At 41.0% G+C, this 20448-nt stretch overlaps 2 protein-coding genes across 4 annotated transcripts; both read right to left on the bottom strand.

Moving 5' to 3' along the window:
* On the bottom strand, positions 1–3991 carry adap2 (ArfGAP with dual PH domains 2). 2 transcript variants are annotated; one of them, XM_061700499.1, is made up of 11 exons: positions 3818–3991; positions 3592–3716; positions 3372–3463; positions 2658–2746; positions 2471–2583; positions 2243–2392; positions 2067–2150; positions 1882–1944; positions 1330–1407; positions 980–1208; positions 1–903 (listed from the first exon to the last, which is right to left on the bottom strand). In XM_061700499.1, the coding sequence occupies exons 1-11, from the start codon at positions 3903–3905 to the stop codon at positions 875–877; spliced, it is 1140 nt and encodes a 379-aa protein (XP_061556483.1). In that variant the 5' UTR covers positions 3906–3991; the 3' UTR covers positions 1–874. The 2 variants fall into 2 exon arrangements, with proteins under 2 accessions (XP_061556483.1, XP_061556484.1); XM_061700500.1 differs by having other exon boundaries at positions 3592–3710.
* Positions 3992–4202: 211 nt separating this feature from the next.
* On the bottom strand, positions 4203–17119 carry atad5a (ATPase family AAA domain containing 5a). Of its 2 annotated transcripts, none has more exons than XM_061701240.1 (22): positions 16759–17119; positions 16290–16353; positions 14507–16191; positions 14349–14412; positions 14090–14248; positions 12671–12788; positions 12317–12577; positions 12073–12221; positions 11779–11920; positions 11325–11588; positions 11027–11123; positions 10861–10943; positions 10634–10770; positions 10363–10534; positions 8118–8285; positions 7805–8038; positions 7392–7456; positions 7126–7315; positions 6878–7032; positions 5332–6152; positions 5089–5247; positions 4203–4959 (listed from the first exon to the last, which is right to left on the bottom strand). In XM_061701240.1, exons 2-22 carry the CDS (start codon positions 16338–16340, stop codon positions 4881–4883), a joined length of 5253 nt encoding a protein of 1750 aa, XP_061557224.1. In that variant the 5' UTR covers positions 16341–16353; positions 16759–17119; the 3' UTR covers positions 4203–4880. The 2 variants fall into 2 exon arrangements, with proteins under 2 accessions (XP_061557224.1, XP_061557226.1); XM_061701242.1 differs by having other exon boundaries at positions 16884–17119.
* Between the last annotated feature and the right edge of the window lie 3329 nt (positions 17120–20448).

Below are 20448 nucleotides of genomic sequence, written 5' to 3'. Positions count from 1 at the left end.
CGGCATAATAAAGAAGTTGAATTCAATACAGCACAGGTGTCAAACTGGTGGCTCGGGGGCCAGATCCGGCCCGTCACGTCATTATGTTGCCCGCGAGAGTGTGCATCGACTTTGTGTTTCTTGCTAAAATACCAAAATTCCAAATTGGGTTAACTTTTAAAAATATTGCGATATTGCAATCATTTTGTTTTTACCAACCCCAGTTTTTACTGGCTTTTGATTTCAAAAGTAATTATCCATTAATTTGTGTATATATAATAATATGAGGCGGCACGGTGGACGACTGGTTAGAGCGTCAGCCTCACAGTTCTGAGGACCCGGGTTCAATTTTCTCCGGGCACTCCGGTTTCCTCCCACATCCCAAAAACATGCATTAATTGAAGACTCTAAATTGCCCATAGGTGGGACTGTGAGTGTGAATGGTTGTTTGTTTGTGCCCTGCGATTGGCTGGCAACCAGTTCAGGGTGTACCCCGCCTCCTGCCCGATGATAGCTGGGATAGGCTCCAGCACGCCCGCGACCCTAGTGAGGAGAAGCGGCTCAGAAGATGGATGGATAATAATATGAGGCAATCATACATTCATATGAGTTTGCAGCCATAACGGCCCTCTGAGTGGAACCATAACTGCGATGTGGCCCGTGACAAAAATGAGTTTGACACCCCTGCAATACAGTGTCTAATAAAGTGTAATATTACGATTATATCAACAGTAACAGTACTTTCATGGGTACATTTCTTGACACAGTGCAATGTGATTTGATTCCTTATGAATGCAAAGACAGTTGATGTGGTTAAACATGCAAGTTACAATTCGGATGTTGTTGTTCCATAACTCAAATTCAGCTTTCATTCAGCCGTCACACGCTCCAGTTTTCATCGCTTATTCCTGATATTGGCCTCAGCTGTGAAGACAAACAAAAAATGTGCATTTGCTGACACTTTTGCTCATAATTCCCAAATCCCCATTCCCATCCTTACTGTTATAATCCTGTGGTGTCATAGGCCTGGACATGACATGTCTGAGGGAGTCCAGCCATTCTCTTTGCTCGCTCTCGTGCTCGCACATGAAGACAAATTGCCGCTTGGGCGTCTCCACCATGAGGCCAAACTTCCACTTGTTTCCACGGGTCTGCTTTGGGACACAGTCCTTAACAGCATAACTGTTGCTTTCTGTGCCAAGGAAGATGACCCCCAACTCCTCAGCATCCTACATTCACAGTGACAAAAGCACTTTCAGACATATAATAATGTCCTTGTCAGTCACTTTGACGGTGGATGGTTTTGACGGTATAAAAAAAATTAAATAAAATACAAGGGTTTGTTCTCACCAAACGGCCCTTGAAGTAGAGCAACTTCCTATTTTGAGAGTCCAAAATGAACCACCTCTTTTTGAATGGTTCCTTCTGCTGGTAATCAAAATTTTATTTAAATTAAAACCAGTGGCTACATGAGGGAGAAGATTATTTCTTATTTGAAGCATAATTTCATTTCATTTGAAAATTCTGTCAATTCCTATACGTATTACCTGGCTCCTCCTCCACACCCCTTGTCGATCACCACACAGATTTCTAATTAAATTCAGGTAAGGACTGTGACATTCCAAAACGTCAACACTCTACTGGTAAGTGATTATTTTGTCACTTCGGATGTATGATTTGAGTTATTTAACACAACAAAGGTGAAAAGCATATTTATCTTTACCTTTCTAGGAGAACTACCCTGTGACAAAATCAACTTTTTGTATGAATACCCCGCCGATTGTCTCATCTTCTTATACCCGCTGTATGAATGTGGGTGGACATACTGTACAACCCAATAGTCAGCTCAGACATATGATAACATGTAAATAGGTTGCATAATTTAGGGTGGGAAAAACTTACCGATGGACCTGTCTTTTCCATGTAACCCTCTTTAAGGTAGTTTGGTGTTATATTCGGTAAAAGCTGACAATGAGAGTTAAAAACTCATTTGCATCACAACAAAACAACATCATTCAGATTCTTATTGTTAAACTTAAAAAATAGATTATTAGTCCATGATTGAAAATGATATTTTGGGTGCTTACATCAGCTTCTGTTCCAGTTGGGTATGCGGTTTTTAGGTATGCGTATCGAGCAGCACGTAGGGCGTTGTACCATGTGACTATTTCCTAGAATACAAAAGAAACGCATCAGCTTTAAAGTAAATAAAATGAGGGCGAGGAAAAGTCAGTTATTAATTCAGATGATCACACAGTGCCACCTCAGGACTCTCATGATACACGTAGAGGCTCCTGGTATGGTCATTATCAAGGTAAGTAATCTGCATCCCATGGGGATGACCAATCTTCTCTGGTTGAAATGTTACATTCAAGTGCTTGATTGAGATGATGGCTTTTGGACCTTTGGACTCCTAAATTAAAGAAACACAGGTACACATCAATTTTGGTTGACAGGTCAGAGCCAGCCAGCTATTGACAAGGTAACTCACATTTTCCTTGTTGTAGTAAGACAGAGTGAATTCCCTCTCAGAAAGAACAAACTTCCTCTTCAGAAACTGTGTGTTCTCTTTTCCTTTCTTCCACAGCATCCCTTCATAGAAGCCTGGAATCAAATCCAAACGGAGACTTCAGATGCAGATAGTTAATGGCTGAATGGGTGAGAGGATAAAACATCACCTGTGGTATAAGACGGAGGTGGATACTTGGTCTCTCCTGTGAACTCCAACCTTTCATATTTGGCTCTAATCCATTGCATTTTTAAGACTCTGAAGATTCAAACAAACACATACAAGTCAGTACAACAACTTTTAACTCAATATGCACTCCGCTGTGGAGTATAAGCAGGTTCAAGGAAAAGGGGTGTAGTTAAGGTCACTTCCATCAAATCTAAGACCTCTTCCTCATTAAATACGACCACTATTGAATGAACGATAGGGGCTCAATATTATATCAAAATATTACTTCAAATAATTTCCATTGACTGCAGCTTGCTAGCAGCAGCATTATTCACTCATACTGTATACCTTATTTATAAAGGTAGATTTGGGTTGAGACTTCTGGTTGAGACTTTTGCACATCAGATTTAAAGAATACATGTAAGTCTTAAGCATAATTTAGGCCTTAATTTGGGATAAAAACAAAACCCCCCTAAAAAAAATTAATCAGATCAGCATATACCATATATTGAGATTTCAAATTTGTTAATCAAAATTATTTCTGTAATCTCTCCTGTATTGATTTGTTTTAATTTCTTTTGACTCGTATTACATGTTATCTCAATATAATCAATACTGTTTTGCTTCTGCTTTCCGGTAGTTGCACTTCTATTAATGGGGCAGTGATCATTCAGTTTTCTGGTTGCTTTCAAGTTGTACTGAGAAAAATACTTACACGCAGTCAGTTTGCTGTGGTCGGTAGTAGTAAGGAGGAAGTGCTTTTTCATATAAAGCTCTGGCTTTGGCATTTCCACTGCATTTCATCAACTTCCCCCAGGCACCCAAAAATATACAAAGACAAAAGTTACCTATTTTAACTCATTTTTTTCACAATAACATAAAAAAACAAACTATAAGATGTCATACCTATATATTGTATGTGCGTTTATCCATACCTCGACATGCTCATCTTCCCAGTAGTCAAGCTTTATGGACTTTACTCGGCTGGACAGGTTGCGGTGGATGCCAGAACAGTGCAGACACACAAATAAACCCAACTTGCAAGATGCCCAGTCTGGATCTCATGGGAGCAAGACGAGATGGGGAGGTTAATTGGTGCTGTAGCCCAGATAATCACTCACAGAATATGTGAAGAGTGCCAACAATACACACAGGTCTCACCAGGCGCTCCACAGTCTGCACACAGACTGTTCTCCGGCAGCTTCACCAGCTCCAGTAAGATCCTTTTGTTTCGCTCCCAGTTTGCCATAGTACTCCACAGTACGGTTTACACATGACAGGCTCAAAAAGAACCATGGTGCCTACATAGTTTCACAAGTGGCCAAATGCAGTAAACACAAGGTCTAAAATTTAAAGTGGAACTTATGAGAGCTGTGGTTAATGTCACAACACACAGCGGTCCTTCCTCTTAACCTTGTTTCTACTGTAGTGACAAGTGTCAAGTGCCAAGGGATTTTCTTTTAACATACAAATACTCCTGCGCATTTCATGGTCTGAATGACGTGAGGACACTTTGTAAAACTTTGATAAACTTTATTTACTCACAACAAAACCCCAATGTGAAAGTGTAAAAAATTGAAGGTTGGAAAAAATATTTGTAAAAATGTGATTATGTGAATGTGACATTTAGGTTTTAAAAGTCAGCAAATAATTAAAACACTCAATTAATTAGGTGGCCAGTTACAATTTATAGAAAGCCTTTACACAGAGATTTCTTCCTATTTTTCACATTCAACTCTTACAGTCGATTAAAGATCCACACTTGCTCTAAAAAGCAATTGCTACGCAATTAGAAACACTTTCCAGAAGCAAGGTAAATGATATATAATTGCTACAGAGTATAAAATACAAATGTACAAAAACACAGATTAATATGATCATTTTAGTGCTATCTTTCAAAACACCTGAAGATGTCCTGAGTGCAACACTGCATGTGAGGACAAGTGATGCCAAAACATTGTTCTTTTCATCAGTGATGCAGTCATTTCAATCTGAGGACGCACACTTTGAGACTTCACTGGACGCAATTGAGTGAGTTACTTAAAACGAAAAGTGAGTTACCGCCTTGTGTCACCACCTACACTAACCAATGCAGTTGGCATTCCTAACCCCTGCAGACAACATATGCTGCACTATACCTGCCATATTTCACTTTGTTCACCTGGAACCCTTAATCATTTGTGAAAATAATCACAAGGAATTGTGTGGTCTTCTTCCCTGAGGATTATGGGAACTCTGTGGAAAGGTATTGGATAGTATTCTTGTGGAGACCCATATGGATGGAGTCCAGGTAGTGTAGAAACCTGAAGGAAGAAGAGGAGACCTTACTGCATGCATAAACAAACTGTTTCAAACTTTTATTTATAGCCTTAAGTAAGTGCTTGTCTGATGAAACAAGTGCTTAACCACATCCTGCCTGACTGCCTGCTCACCTTCGTTTCACCTTGCCTTGCTCCCTAATCTGCTCTGACCTGCAGATGGTGCGCAGGGCTGGCAAGTAGTCCACAGCAGCTGCAGATCTGTTGCCTAGAGTACCAAATGTTCCTCTGAACACCAGATTCTCCATAACATCTCTCCTCTGCTGCACCATCCTGGAAAAAGACAATGTGCTTATTTTCTTGTTGGAGAAGGTTTACCAAAAAAAGTTATGTTTGACTGATATATGTTGGACTCACTGGGGTTGACAGAGGCTGCTCTGAGTGAAGCTGCAAAATTCGCAATGAGAGGCCACAGGGAGAGTGAGTTCTGCCGCGGCTTCCTCCGCTAGCTGCCCCTCCAGCTGCTGGGCTCGGTCCCAGGCCTCTGCTACAGAGAGCCGACACTTGTGGAAGCTCAGCGCCTCAGCTGCGGTCTGGACCTCCAGCACACGCTCACCCATCACCCAGCTCAACGTGTCCAACTCAACTCTGGGCTCATTAGTCATCCCGTCCTTCAGAGCTGTACTGACTTGCAGGTGTCCCCTTTGAGCATCACCCCCGTGATGAACAAGTAAGGAGTCTATGTCAGACATGTTGTCGAAAAAGTCACTTATTGATTCCAGGCACTTGGAGACAGGGACACTCTTTAGACGCTCTGCAGGAGTCCGTGGTTTCCTTTTGTCTATTTGCGGAACTAATCTTTCAGTGGGTTCCTCTTTGTCCGGAGATCCACGCTGCTTGCAGAGAGAGAGGAAACTCTCCTCTGAGTCAGAGTCCGAGTGCAGTCCATCCTGGTCCGGTAGGTAGTGTCTCCTCTTGTTTGTTTTCATTCTGTGGGACACTTTAATTGGACTCCCGTCATCTGAACAATCAGCTGATTCAGATGAGTGCAGCAGCCTCGCATGGGAAGACTGCGGACAAATAGATACGATAACAGATGGGGGGTGCGGTTTGTAGGTGGAGATCAAGTGCATGCGTGGTAAAGGTAAGAGGGTCTCCATGTTGGAGTAGAGCACGTTAACTCCACGTCGAGTGCTCTCCATTAGCAGCTCCCAGCAAGCCATCTCATGTGTCTGACTCTGTTGATGCAAAATACACATTGTCATTGCCCAATAATTGTGCTATCATAGAGGCAGAATGCTACGTATGAAACGTTTCTTAATCTACAACCACTAATAGTTGTCGAATGTACTAGACATTGTACAGTGCAGGTAATACAGCTTTAACAGACATATGGACTAGCCGAGCCATGCAGTTGCAAATTGTTCATTTAAAATGTACATTTATTAAGGATTTTATTTTCACATTATCCATGTTTTGTTTTGTTCTGTTTTTTAAAATTTACATTACTTCTGTGGAAGTTGATACAAGTTAATGCTCGGGGGGAGTGTTTCAAAGCTTGTTTGGCATTGGGAGAAATAAAACAAATCCCAAAAGAAAAAAAAGAAGCAAAACATGTTTTGTCATTTGCTTTTACTATAAGCGAAGTTTTTATGATAAGGCCATGTTGTCCATCTAAATAATCTCCAAAGACATTTTCATCAGCACGTGTTTGGTTTGGTGCAATCTCGCATCTACATACATTTTCTTTCACAAATACATTTTGGTTAGACTCCAAACATTGATGACCATTGAAAATGAGCAACAATTTAAAAACCAACATTTTCATATCATTATATTTCACAAACTAATCCAATTTGAAGGAAACTGCCATTTGTATAGAGGGTTATAAGCTGTAATGTCAAACCATGTTTCATGCTTAAAGTCTATAGTTAGCAGTGTATGTCATGAGTCGGCAATTTACCCGAAGCAGCTCCCAAACGTCTCTCCAAGGTTCAATATTCAGTAACCCGAGCAGACTCTCAGTACAGCCGCTTTCACATGGAGGTCGAGGTGACGCTACACTTAGTGCGCACGTGTCTGCTGCTTCTCCACAAGTGGCTGGCTTCAGTTCATTTCCTAATTTAAACAGCACATACTGAGTTTAGTTGCCCCATTCAGTCAGTAGCATTTGATTGGAACTACAGTAAAAATGAACACTTCTGTACTAACCATTTGGGACTGTTTCTGCCGTGGGTGATGTCATGCGGCGACCCCCTGCACTGCGAGTCCAGCATTGCAGCTGCAACAAGCTCTGCCTGATGTCACAGCCATTGAGTTTGAGCAGTGTGCTGATGTCACGTTGGTCTGTCCACTTGTCCTCAGCCAGACACAGCAGGCGCAGGTAGCTGCTCACGTCCACCTGAGACAAGGGAGATTGTCAGGCATATCTTATGTGGTAAAGATACCCTGAATGAGCCCCCCCATCCCCAACTCACCAAAGAGGGTGTTTTGAATAGGACCTCTTCGAAGTTGCCGTCAAACACAGCACTGAATGCAGGATCTGCAAAACATTCAATGTGAATAAAACTCAAAATACCAGAAAGAGCAAAATTCTCAAGTTCACACCCCAGCACAATCTCATTAGATCGAATACTGGAGCTATAGCTATAGGATTCAGCCAAACGTAATGCTCAGTTTTGACTGACACTCTCAGAAGAATGAATTTAACAATATGTTTATTATAATTGTTTAGCATAATCTAAAACTGCAAGTTCTCCAACACATACTGGGAGGTGTTACTAATTTGTGCTAACCCAATGTAGCTATGCTAAATGAGAAAAATGCAGCTCAGAACCCATTAGAAATGTGCAGGAGTACCTAATGTTGTGGCCTCTGTGCTTGTACTCACCGCTGGTGGTGAGGATGACTGGTCTTTTCGTTGTGCTCATGAACGTCTTGATGGCAGCAAGAAAGCCAGAGTCTTCATCAAAAATAACATCTACTTCTTCAAACAGTATGAGCGAGGTGGCGGTCTTCTTGCTCTGCTCCTCATTCTCCTTCGTCGTGGAAGCTGCATTTGATTTGACTGTGGTGTCTTTTTGTTTCCTGGTGTCTTCCTGTGGTTTCATTTTCTTGGGAGAGGCTATTAGGTGAAAAACAAATACTACTCATAGATACAGCAAGTTTTAGTTTTCAGATCTGGACAGTTGTAAAGTATTTACCCTTTTGGTCATCCTGCTTAGTGCTCGGTGGTTCCTTGTTGCTGGGTTGGCCCGTTTTGAAGAAGTTAGCTAAAGAGGTTGGAGTCAAGCCTCCTCGTTTAGCACCTCTTGGGGAGTTGGGAACTTTCCTGGGAGATGAGACAACCTTGCGAGGAGAGTTCATCTTTCCTGGATGATAAAGAAATTAATTGAGTTGACTTTTCAACATCTTCATTTGCAGGTTTAAATAATCAAAATATAAAGGTTTTAGACCTTTTTAAGGCCACACTGATCAAATTTCGGACCTGTTCTTCACGAAATGTGACCACTAGGAGTGCATGGGCTCAATATTATATCACATTAGTTAAATGAATTTAGATTTTTGAGAGAGAGAGCGAGAGAGAGACTCACTATACAATAGAGTTGTCCTGATCCGATCATCGATTAAAAATTGGGGATTTTCACATGATTTTCAACAGATCGGTATCGGTTGATTTATTTTTTTAATACAAAATAATAATTTGACAAAATAATCCTAAATTACAATGATATTGTGAAATAGAACAGCAAAAGATGAGTTTTTTGTTTTTTTTACTTCTAATGTCTAATTTTGAGCTGGGATTTCTGTTGTTCATTTCAATATTACAGTAATTGGTCTATAGTCCGCTCTACCTTGAAATGCAATTTTATGTTTTTATTTGTGACTTAATTTGAAGCGCTCTGGTTTTACGTGTACAATGTTGCACTGTGTGAAATTGATTAATTAACCATTTATGATCTGAATATTGTTAATGAGCTAAATGGAATTTCTAATATTGTATTTTATTCTAGATACTAGTTTATTTAAAACAGGATATTACCAGTTATTTTCACGACCATAAGGCGCACCGTATCAAAAGGCGCAGTCTCAGTTACGGGGTCTATTTCTATATTTAACACATACATAAGGCGCACCGTATTATTGGGCGCAGGCATGGTAAAACACGCTATCTTAAAACATGCGGTAGCATGCATGCACGCTAAAACATACACTAGCATGCATGCTAGCGTATGTTTTTAAAAAGGCAGCGGGAGCAAAACTGAGTTCGGTGGTACTTTATTGAAGTATTTAACTTTTCTTTTATTAATTAATTTTTTTGATCAACCTCTTCCACAAATCCATCAAAGTCCTCATCTTCTGTATCCAAAATGAGCAGCTCGGCAAGTTCTCCATCAAACATGCCGGGTTCTCTCTCGTCATTGTCGGAGTCAGTCTCGTTGCCGGGGGGCTGTACAGCAATGATGCCGGCTTTCGCGAAAGCTCGGACAACAGTCAAAGCAAATACCTTACCCCAGGCATCCACAATCCATTCACATATGGCGGCGTAACTCGCCCGGCGCTTTGTCTTCTTGACTGGGCGAAGCTCGTTTTCCTGCTTCCTCCACATGCGAACCATGGATTCGTTGATCATGAATTCTCTTGCGGCTGCTTGATTCCCATGTTCCTACGCGTAACTGATAGCTTACAGTTTAAACTGCGCTTCGTAAGCGTGTCTCTTCGTATGTGCCATTTTCAGGAGTCTTTAGCCAAACCGATGTTTTGCACAATGCACATACTGGAACTATATACCTACTGGGGGCGTGCCTTTAGCGTCCTCTTTCACGCGCACCCTTCCCCCTTTAAGGTCCGCATGCTGTCCTCAGTCACATCCGCCTTTCCTCTATATAAACAGCGTGTCGGCAGGAAATGCTCCCAGTCAGTCAAGCGGAGCGCTCATCAAAGTCACACAACAACATTTACAGATTTTGGAACTCGGTGCACACATAAGGCCCGCTGCATTATAAGGCGCCCCGTCCATTTTGGAGAAAATTTAAGACTTAAGTGCACCTTATGGTCGTGAAAATATGGTAATAAGTATTTGTTTGCATTAATATTTTGTGCTTCACCACAGATATGCTATGAAAAGATTTTATTTGTTTAACCATGAACAACTGCTGCACCACACTTACAGCCTTATAAAAAGGTATCATGTCTTTCATTTAAATGAAAAAATTAAGATAATTGAGTCAGATACTCAAAATCAAGTGACTGACTCAGGTGTAAATGTGATCGGGACATGGCTACTATAACAGAAATAAAAAACTATTTCACAGTTATTACAGCTTTACGTTTTAAGCATAATTAAGGTATTGATTTTGGGAATTCTGTAAGGATCCACAAACTCCCCGTCGATACTTAAACCACGGGACATATTTTCCTAATAGCGTCTCCCATGTTTGTACATACTTGGAGAGGCACCTTGCTTGCCAGTACTGCTGCTCATGCTGCAGCTGTTGAAGTATGTGGGCTTGTTGGCATTGACTCCTTGACTGTCCACCTGGTGCGACTGAGTGGCCTCTTTCAGCTGGGACAGAATCAGACGGCCACTCCGCTGAGATGAAGCGTTCACCTCAAACACCTTGGAAGACCAGGAAGGACATAGACAAATATTTAACTCGAATGTCCACGGGCACCGTCAGGACTGATTAACTGCTGTGTAATCATGTTTTATATTCACCTTGAATCCCAACTCCTGAGCACAGGCATAGACTGTGGCAGTCTTTCCTATTCCCGTGGGTCCTGTGATGAGGACTGTATTGCACAACGAGTCTTCTGCAAGCAGAGACTCCTCCTCTCCACAGTCCCAGTCAGAGTCTGCAACAAAGTATTCAGGCATTCAGTTAACAAAAGTATGGTGGATTTTGCAAACTTAAATAAAGAACAAAATGTTTTTAAAGGACAGACCGTTGCTGCCCTCCTCCTGTTTCTTTCCTTTCTGCTTATTTCGCTCTTCCCTGTCTGCACGGAGCTTCCATTCCCTCAGCCAACTGTGCAAAAGAAAGAAAGGCACTAAATAAATAAGATGGTTACTTAAATGCAAAAACAAAATAAAAGCCATTTTGGTGCTCACCAGTGGATACGCCGCACTGAGGCAGTGTTGCCAATAATGTCACAGGAGTGCTGCGGCTGATATTTGTCCGTCCACAACACTTCCTCCTTAGCCTCAACTGTGGAAAACACAATAGTTTTAATATTAATTATATACATATATTTTTTTTGTTTTTGTTTTATTATTATTTACAAAAGCCAATGACATTGAGAATAATCAACAAAGAGGGACAACAAAAAGATAATAAAGCTTTCCATTACCATCACTGGTAGAGTTATAAATTGATTGTAGTAGTTGAAGGACAAAAGTAATAACTCACCTTTATTCTCAGTGCCCTCACACAAGTAATCAAGCACAACTACATCATCTTTTCCAGGCGAAGGATTGTCCTTTGCCTTATCCAGTCTGGCTCTCTGGGCTCGTCTTGTGCGGCCTGCCCTCTTTGACGGTTCCAGCTCCAGGGGCCAAATGTTTCCTTCTGGATTGGTGGCCCGCTGTTTCTTAGCCACTTTCGCCTCCTCATCATGCTTCCTCTTCCTCTTTCCTCCTACTGGCTCAAGTGACAACTGAATGCTTCCAGCCTCTGTATCAGTAAAACACAGAGGTTGGTTTGTTTGCGTTTTCTTGTATTTAAATATTTATATTTATTTAGACTTGTAATACAAATTCTAACAGCAATCAGTTACAAGGTAACAGAGGTATAGATTTTTAATTAACTTCTGCTCTATTATTGTTTCAGTGTATTGTGTAAAATATCTGCTAGCCAGACTTACCAGAGTGTTGCTGGTAATCAGCACGTCTGGCCAAGAAGCGAGGCATCAACGTCTTACTAGGGAAGAGAGGATTTGAGGTGCTCACCTCCTCCATAAGAAGTTGGCGAACTTGTTCAGACATCTCAAGGCTCCAACCAGAACCCTGGAGAAGAGGAGAAAAGCAGTTTACAACAAGAGTAGTTTAATAGCCACAATAGGCAGGGCTCTTTAAATCTGTTAAAATTTCTGAAATGGTGGCAAGTGAGTAGCAATCTTTACAAAGATATAGAGTGAAAAACAGATTGTATAACTTACTCGGGCACCAAACACTCCCCGTTCTGGTTCTGTCTGCACACCAAAGGAGCCATTTAGAGGTAAAAAGGGGTGAGACACTGGGATGCAAATCTCTTTAAGACAGCACAGTTGGGGAGATTTGGGCCAGGGTAGATTCCATAGAGGACAATCTGTCATTGTACAAAGGATGTCAATTAATATTCTTGACTATTGTGGATGTGTTCTATTAACTGTAGACACAAAAAAATGAAGATGTTGACTATACTATTTGGTATTTGCGTCATGTGTATGACGGGTTGTAAAGAGGCACAGGAAAGCGTGTATGTCTCCTTGGTGGCGGCAGCCTTGGCCATCTGCTTCTTGAAAGACTCAGGCAGCCCACTCTTGAGAAACTCTCTGCGAGCCCTGAACTGCTCATCATCTTGGGAGTTTTCAGAGCCCTCCTGGCTGTTCTCATCAAAGATGGAAATCACAGCAGATGCCTTACGCGCATTCTTCTCTTGGCCTGGCAAAGTGTCCTTGGAGTCTTTCAGAAACACAATTCAAAACAATTTAGGGATTGACAGAATTTATACCAAACTGATGGGCACTAAATGCTATTTAAAGTGGGAAACACTACCTGGGGGAGCTTTGGTGGCTTTGCCCAGTACATCATTTAGACAGCGTAAAGACTTCTTAGTTTTACTTTTTTGTGGTCCCATCTGAAGAGAAACCTCCTCCAGGCAAATGACAGAATTCTGAAATCAAGCCTCAAGTTACAAGTACAATATAGCTGTAAAATTTAAACTTCATCCTTTGTATGAAAACTGCCACAGAGGAAACTTGCACTCCTCTGGTAGAACCATTATATTTAGGTATATAGCTGTCTCAATAGATTTATCCATCTATTTTCTATACCTCTATACCTTGTCCTCGTTAAGGTCACGGATAACTGGAGCTGACTTTGGGGGAGAGCCAGCATGTATCTTGTACTGGTCAGCAATCACATTTAGACAAACCACCATGCACGCTCACATCCACAGTAATGGGCAATTTAGAACAGTGGTGTCAAACGTACGGCCCGCAGGCCATAACAGCCAATCAGGGGGACCAATCCAGCCTGTGGGGATGATTTTTGCAAGGTGTCAAATTTAGAGAACACATGAACTGCAATTTTTCTATTAACATAGCTGTTGTTGCTAATTTTGTCCACTGAAAGTCATGTGAACGTAACAAATTATTTTGGTGAAAACAAATACCTACTGTAGAAATAATTTAGGCCAGTGAATATTGCAAAATGTCAGACATTATCAGTTCAAAAGAGGTTGATTTGGTGGAAACCTTATGTGTTTTGTGCATGTACTGCCACAACTTTTGTATTTTTATGTATACATTTATAAGACAGGAATAACTACACCCATCCATCCATCCATCCACTTTCTGTCCCGCTTTTCCTCACTAGGGTCACGGGCTTGCTGGAGCCTATCCCAGCTATCTTCGGGCGAGAGGCGGGGTACACCCGCCAGCCAATCGCAGGGAATAACTGCACCCTCTTTCTGAAAAGACGAGTCAGTTGAGTGTGTCAAGGTTTCCAGATTATGTGGAAATGTATGTCAATTCAAAATGATTTTTAGATCTTAACAAGTTGTTTTATAAAAGTTGAAATACTGACGCATAATACTGTTGAAATTGCACACATTTTTGTTAAGACATTTCAAATTGCTCACATGATTTGCATCAAGATTTACAGCACAATAATAATAAATGGATGTGAACATTTCCAGAATGCACTTGTAAATATTTGCACCAAAACAATGGAAAAAATTGGAATAGTCAGTATTTATAACTTACTATAAGCCACAATTAATACTGGTACACTTCAGATCAAACTGAGGTGAATGTGGCCCCTGAATTAAAATTTGTTTTAATCAAATCACAGCTGCACATTGTTGCTTGTCTTAATATATTGAAGCAGTTATTTGGATTTTTGTTAACTTTTAAAATTACAAGATGAAATATGGCTGTGTGTACTTTTTACCCCATAAATGGTAAATCCTACCTCATCTTCACAATAACTCTTTGAGATGGAGGCCTCAGTCCTTGATGAACGCCTTAATGTGCTCTTTTTCTCAATAGCCCCTTTCTTAATCTGTTGTATTGCTTTAGCTTTCTCCACCAGTTTTTTCGCCTTCTTCTGTTTCTTGGAGTTATCCGATGCCTTGAAGCAAAAGAGCATGAGACCACATCTTTTTAGCACCATTTAATGTATTCAACAGAGCTGGCTTGTTACCTGATTATATCATAAATATTTTACTTACATTAGAAGCCAAAGGATTTTTGCCACCACCAGATACAGTTTGATGAACTCTTTTAAATTTTATCCTGATGAAACAAAATGATAAATCAATGAACCATCATAAGGTTATTGCTAATCAGACAAATACCAAATCTTAACACTATGCACACAATATGTTACCTGATTGGACCCTTTTTAGGATCAGGTGGACATATCTCTGCTACGTAGACTCCGTGTTTGGACTTGCGTGTTTTTGGGGGTGACAACTTAACAGAGGTCTCTGGAGAATCCTTATCCGGGTTACGGCTGTTCCTAATGGGAGATGTTTCTGAAGCTTTTTTGGCTTGCCTGACAACAACCTCTCTCCGAGACCACCTCACAGCTGGGATGGAGTAATTTAAGGAAGTGTCTGATTCCTCTTGGGTGTCATCAGATTTAGTAGGCAAGGTTTCCTCTGGGGCCTTTGATGAGGTTGTGACTTTTTCTGCTGCCTTCCTACGTTTTCTTTGTGGCTTTGTTTTTGTAACCACCTTGTTTTCCTGGATGTCATTTTCCTCAACATCTCTCTCTGCATGTTGCTTTTGCTTGGCCTGGATCTTGCCAGTCTTTGGTTTGGACCCATCCAGGCCAGGTTGTTTGAAAGCCGCCATGAAATGTCGCCTCTGTACATCAGTACTCTTAGGCGTGGATTCACTTTCAAGCACAGCCAGGTCAAGCTCATCCTCATCAAGAACAACATTGGATTTCCGCTTGGCCATTGAAAGTTCTGTGTGAAGGGGCAGCGCTTCCTTTGCAATGCTTCCTTCATTCTTTCTCCTGTTAATTAACAATTCTCCCCTTCCCTCTGGGTTTCCTCCTTCCTGAGTTGGTAAGATGGTGTGCATTTGAGCCTGAATGGTGATCGTTTGAGGTGAGACTTGGACAGAGAGCTCTGTAGATGCTACATTTCCTTTGGATTTAGAGCAGTCCAACTGGTGAATGTCCAGTTCATCAGCCTCTTGTGGTATCGTATTTCCTTCACACTGTACATCAGTCCTGTTTTCTTCACCCTTGACCTCGCTCTGACTGCGCACAAAATCCTCAAAGGAGATCATGACAGTGTTGCTCTTCAACTCAGAGCCCTCATTCACGTTGACCTCCATGCTGACAGCACAAGAATTTTCTGCAGATTTCTGTTCAGATTCAGAGCAATTTGCCTCAATTTGTTTGTTTTTCCTTGAATTGTGTACAGCTTTTGGATTGACTGGTTTTGCTATGTCCTTTACGTGTGCAACTGGAGATGAGGCACTATTTGTTGACACGTTTATTTCAGGTTTGCCATCTTTCTCACAATTTAAGGTGTTTTCGTGACGTTTTTCTTTTTGAGCCTGCTGAACAGGCTCACTAGTATTGCTCTCTGTTGATTGATTAGAGGTATAAGCATCAGCACTGATCTGGGCCAGCAGCGCAGCTGTATCACTGCCAATGACAGCACAGAAACTTTGGGAATCTGTTGCCAAGTTTGTATTTCTATGTGATCGCTCCACAATAAAGCAACTTGCCTCATCAGCTGAAATATCAGTTTCAAGATTCACAAGTTTCCTTGCAGCGTTAGTTGCCGTTCTCCTCCGTTTGAGAGACGGCTGCTTAACTGCTACTTCTGGGTTGGTGTGTTTTTCTGCAGACCTGTGACGAATCCCTTTAGGGTGTTCTGATGGACTGGTCTTTACTTTGCTGGTCAGAGGCCCCCGGCTGAAATAGTCCGTGATGTTATTGGAGCGAGGAGGCGAAAAGGGTTTCTCCACAGCTTTGGCCACAGGAGAGAAGTAGCTGGTGATTGTCTTGACAACAGTACTGCCACCATCTTTGCTAGATTTCTTGCAAGGCTGTAAACATAACAGAGTAGGGAAGCTATTAAAAATATTTGACACACTTAAGACGTAATATCTGTTACATAACATATGAAGCTCAAATGTGAAAATACCTGTGTGTTAAAGTCTTCTATGACAGATGCCATTGCCACAACACCGGCCATAATTTACAGGGACCTGAAACAAAAAGTAACAATTATAATATGATGACAACAAAATACCTTCAACAAAAAAAATAACTGTCAGTTCTTTTTTTTCAGTTCTACACAAATGGAATTTGTGAACAGGCAATTAGCTAAATAATCAAGTCAAATTAGCATACATAGTTCGGTTCCTCTTTCGTGGGCACTGTAAATATTGGACAGGAGTGTTAAATCATAGGCAGTTATAAGAAAACTATATGGGTATGTTAAATAATAACGTTGTATGTCGTTCCAAAAGCACAAACGTCAAAGTGAGACTCGACAGGTAAATAATCACATCGTAACTAACATTGTAATTGCCGACATGGAACCTTATAGGTTAAGACTTTCGGTTCCTGTCCAAGCTTACGTAGTGTAGTATTATTGCCAAAACACTTACCGAAAACACTAACACAAAAAAATACCCCAACCTCGTGTCCAGTTTACGTTCCCGTGTCGACCGCAAAATAAACGTCCACAGTCAAATACATACATTTATTTGTTGCTAGCACAAACGTAATGTACCGTGGAAAACACCAAGCTAGCAAAATACACTGCATTCAAGGCGCTCCTGGAAACTCTCCACCCAACAGTTCCCAAAACAGGTCCGCACATCCTGCTTTTGTCGCCTTCGGATGTACGAACACGAAGTGTAAAGTGCTACGTTTGTTTTTTCCAAAACGTCGAGGTTATAAGTGGAAAAAGCATTATTCCGGACGACTCTTTCAAAAACGCGCCAGAGTAGTTGAGAAGGAAGGGCGCCAAAATACGAGACCCTTTGCGTAGACAAATTCCACCAATCTGAACAGAGAGCACATTTACGTCATCTCTCGCCGTCGCTTGACCAAAGTAAAGATGGCGCCCGCCCACTGGTTTATTTAGTACGTTAGTAAAATGGCAGCGACTTCTACTGGCTGTCTGACTGTTTGACTAAATCAACACCTAAAAAAATACTTAGCTCTCCAGGTACCACCATCATTTTAAAAAAACAGTAGCGTACTAGGCCTAAGTGCTCATCTGAAAACGAAACAGAGGCTTTATTCATAAAAGTATATTTAATATTATGTAGAAAAATGTTATGATGCACAGTTCGGACATTAACTTAACACTTACAGAAACTTTATCAGAAAATAAAAAAGCACTTGACTAATGAGTCATTAAAATGTGTTACACTCAAAAGTTAAATAAAAATTGTATCTAAAAAGTTAAAAAAACAAAATATTCTTAAATATTAAATGCGCAAAATTATTACTACTAAAAAGTTCATTCATTCATCCATTTTCCATACTGTTTATCCTCACTAAAGTCACGGGCGTGCTCAACCCTATCCCGGCTATCTTCGGGCGAGAGGTGGAGTACACCCTGAACTGGTCGCCAGCCAATATACTGTAAAACTGAACTGTACTACTGTTCTTTCACATAAGTCTAGAGGGACCCAGCATACCACCAGTGGCACTATTGTACCACACTTTGAGAATCACCAGTGTATAGTATATGAGACAGCTGTAACAATAACCTAACCTAAATGTGGACGATTATATTATTCTTTTAAATTAAAAATATTCCACTAAATTCCACTCATGGAAAGTGCTGTGAAAATGTGTGCAAGAAGGATAGCAGAGTATGAGGACGAATTTTGGGGACCAAGAGGAGAACAAGCCACAACGTCAACAATTGTGTGCTGTTTTCATTTTACAGCCGCTCATCATGCTACACAGAGCTAGTTGGTTCACTTCTCTCTCACTTGTTTAGGAAATACTCTCCATTTTGAACAGTATTACTGTGTTTATTTACGGGCACTGTGGACGTTAGATTCAATATAACATTTTAAACATCGAAGACTGTGACCTATATTTCAGAAAAACTCAAAAGTGTTGTGGGCAATGATTCATTATCAAAGTTTAACAGTTTTACTCAACATAGATGACTTGGTTGGAAAAATTTGTCCAAGACTTTCAGAGGTAATTTGACTTAAATAAAAGTAAAGAGTTGTCCTCCTAATAATTACGTATTCAGGGAAATAACTACTCAAGTAGTGAGTAATTTCTTTGCTTTGCTTTGCTAACTTCTGATTTTGTTTTTTTAATCTGAGCATGAACATCAACTAAAATAAAATAACAAAATAAAATATGTGCAAGTTCAGATATTGCTGAACAATATCACTTAGTCTAAAACATAAATAAAATATTTGTAAAATAACAAACTAAAGCAAATTCAGCTATAAGAAATATATGTTTCCACCTGTTAAACAGCACAAGACTGTAGGCTCATCAGGCAGATTACAAAAACAGCAACAAGGCTGCAGTGGATATAAAATGTATACACACCCCTGTTCAAATGCCAGGTTTTTGTGAATTTTGACCAATATAAATCATTTTAAAACTTTTTCCACCATTAATGTGACCTAGAATTTGTAACTTTTGAAAAGGCTTTGCAGTTGTCCTGCAGCAGTGGTGTCAACCTATGGCCTGGGGGCCATTTGGGGGCCATCTCCCATTATTGTGTGACCTGCAAATGGCCCCCAGGCCATAGGTTGACACCACTGCTGAATGACAAGTGGAAAAGTATGACCCATGCAAATGTTGCAAAAAGGTCCGGTGGCACAAAATGGGAGGAACGGCTGCAAATGACCCCTGGGCCATAGGTAGAACACCACTGCTGTCAGAAGCGCAAAGCAGTGTAACGTTACATTGACGAAAACTCGACGAAATGTGGCACGCACATCGGGCCTTGTGAAAAATTTGATAATTTTACTTTTTCAGGCGCGATTTTAAAAAAATGGCTCGCCAGAGCCCCCTAGAACCATGCCAAAAGTACATCAAAGGACAACTCGGTGATCCGTATGACTTACGGCCCTGAAAATTGGTACGCATATAGGAAACAAGGATACAAGGAAGGAAGGAAACAAGGAAACGAGGAAATGAGGAAATGAGGAAATGAGGAAACAAGGAAACAAAACAAGGAAATGAGGAAACAAGGAAACGAGGAAACAAGGAAGGAAACAAGGAAACGAAACAAGGAAACAAGGAAATGAGGATACAAGGAAAAGAGGAAACCAAACAAGGAAACAAGGAAATGAGGAAACAAGGAAATGAAACAAGGAAACAAGGAAATGAGGAAAAAAAACAAGGAAATGAGGAAACAAGGAAACGAGGAAGGAAGGAAACAAGGAAACGAGGAAACGAGGAAACGAAACAAGGGTTGACTTTTTTTTTACTTTTATGTGCAATTCATTTTTATGATGCCAATACCCCACCCTGCAAGGACCTCAAACAGGGCCGGGGTGCGAGTGCCCGATCATAGCTGCTTGCAGCTCTAGTTTCTATTGTTTTCATCCATCCATCCATCCATTTTCTGAGCCGCTTCTCCTCACTAGGGTCGCGGACGTGCTCGAGCCTATCCCAGCTGTCATCGGGCAGGAGGCGGGGTACACCCTGAACTGGTTGCCAGCCAATCGCAGGGGACATAGAAACAAACAACCATTCGCACTCACAATCATGCCTGCAGGCAATTTAGAGTCTCCAATTAATGCATGTTTTTGGGATGTGGGCGGAAACCGGAGTGCCCGGAGAAAACCCACGCAGGCACGGGGAGAACATGCAAACTCCACACAGGCGGGGCCAGGGATTGAACCCGGGTCCTCAGAACTGTGAGGCTGATGCTCTAACCAGTCGGCCACCGTGCCGCCCTATTGTTTTCAAATATTTTATATTTTCAACTCATAAGGGGGGTAATTCAGGCATTGTTCTGATGTTTCAAATGAACAAGCAGGTACTGTACAGTGACATTTAAATTTTCTATGCATTTAGCCTGTTTACCTTCACATAGCATTTGCATTTTCCCAGTTGACAAAACCTATCAACATTCACAGCTGTAATCGCAGAAGTGTTTTTTGTTTCAATTTGTGGTTTATGTGGTTGTGTAACGCTCTCTATTCTTCAGACAAACAGAAAAAAGGAAGTCGCAACTGCAAGTCTGACACGCACAGGTTTCCGGGAATATTGTGTATATACTGCCAAATAGTCCTTGAACTTACTGCAAATTCACGATTGGTTCACTCAGTGAACTTTTCAGAAAATGGAAGAAGAAA

The sequence above is a fragment of the Phycodurus eques genome, chromosome 16 (genome assembly GCF_024500275.1).
Source record: "Phycodurus eques isolate BA_2022a chromosome 16, UOR_Pequ_1.1, whole genome shotgun sequence".
Lineage (NCBI taxonomy): Eukaryota > Metazoa > Chordata > Actinopteri > Syngnathiformes > Syngnathidae > Phycodurus > Phycodurus eques.
Note: the sequence above shows the minus strand (reverse complement) of the source record. Positions and strands in the feature narration are given on the sequence as shown.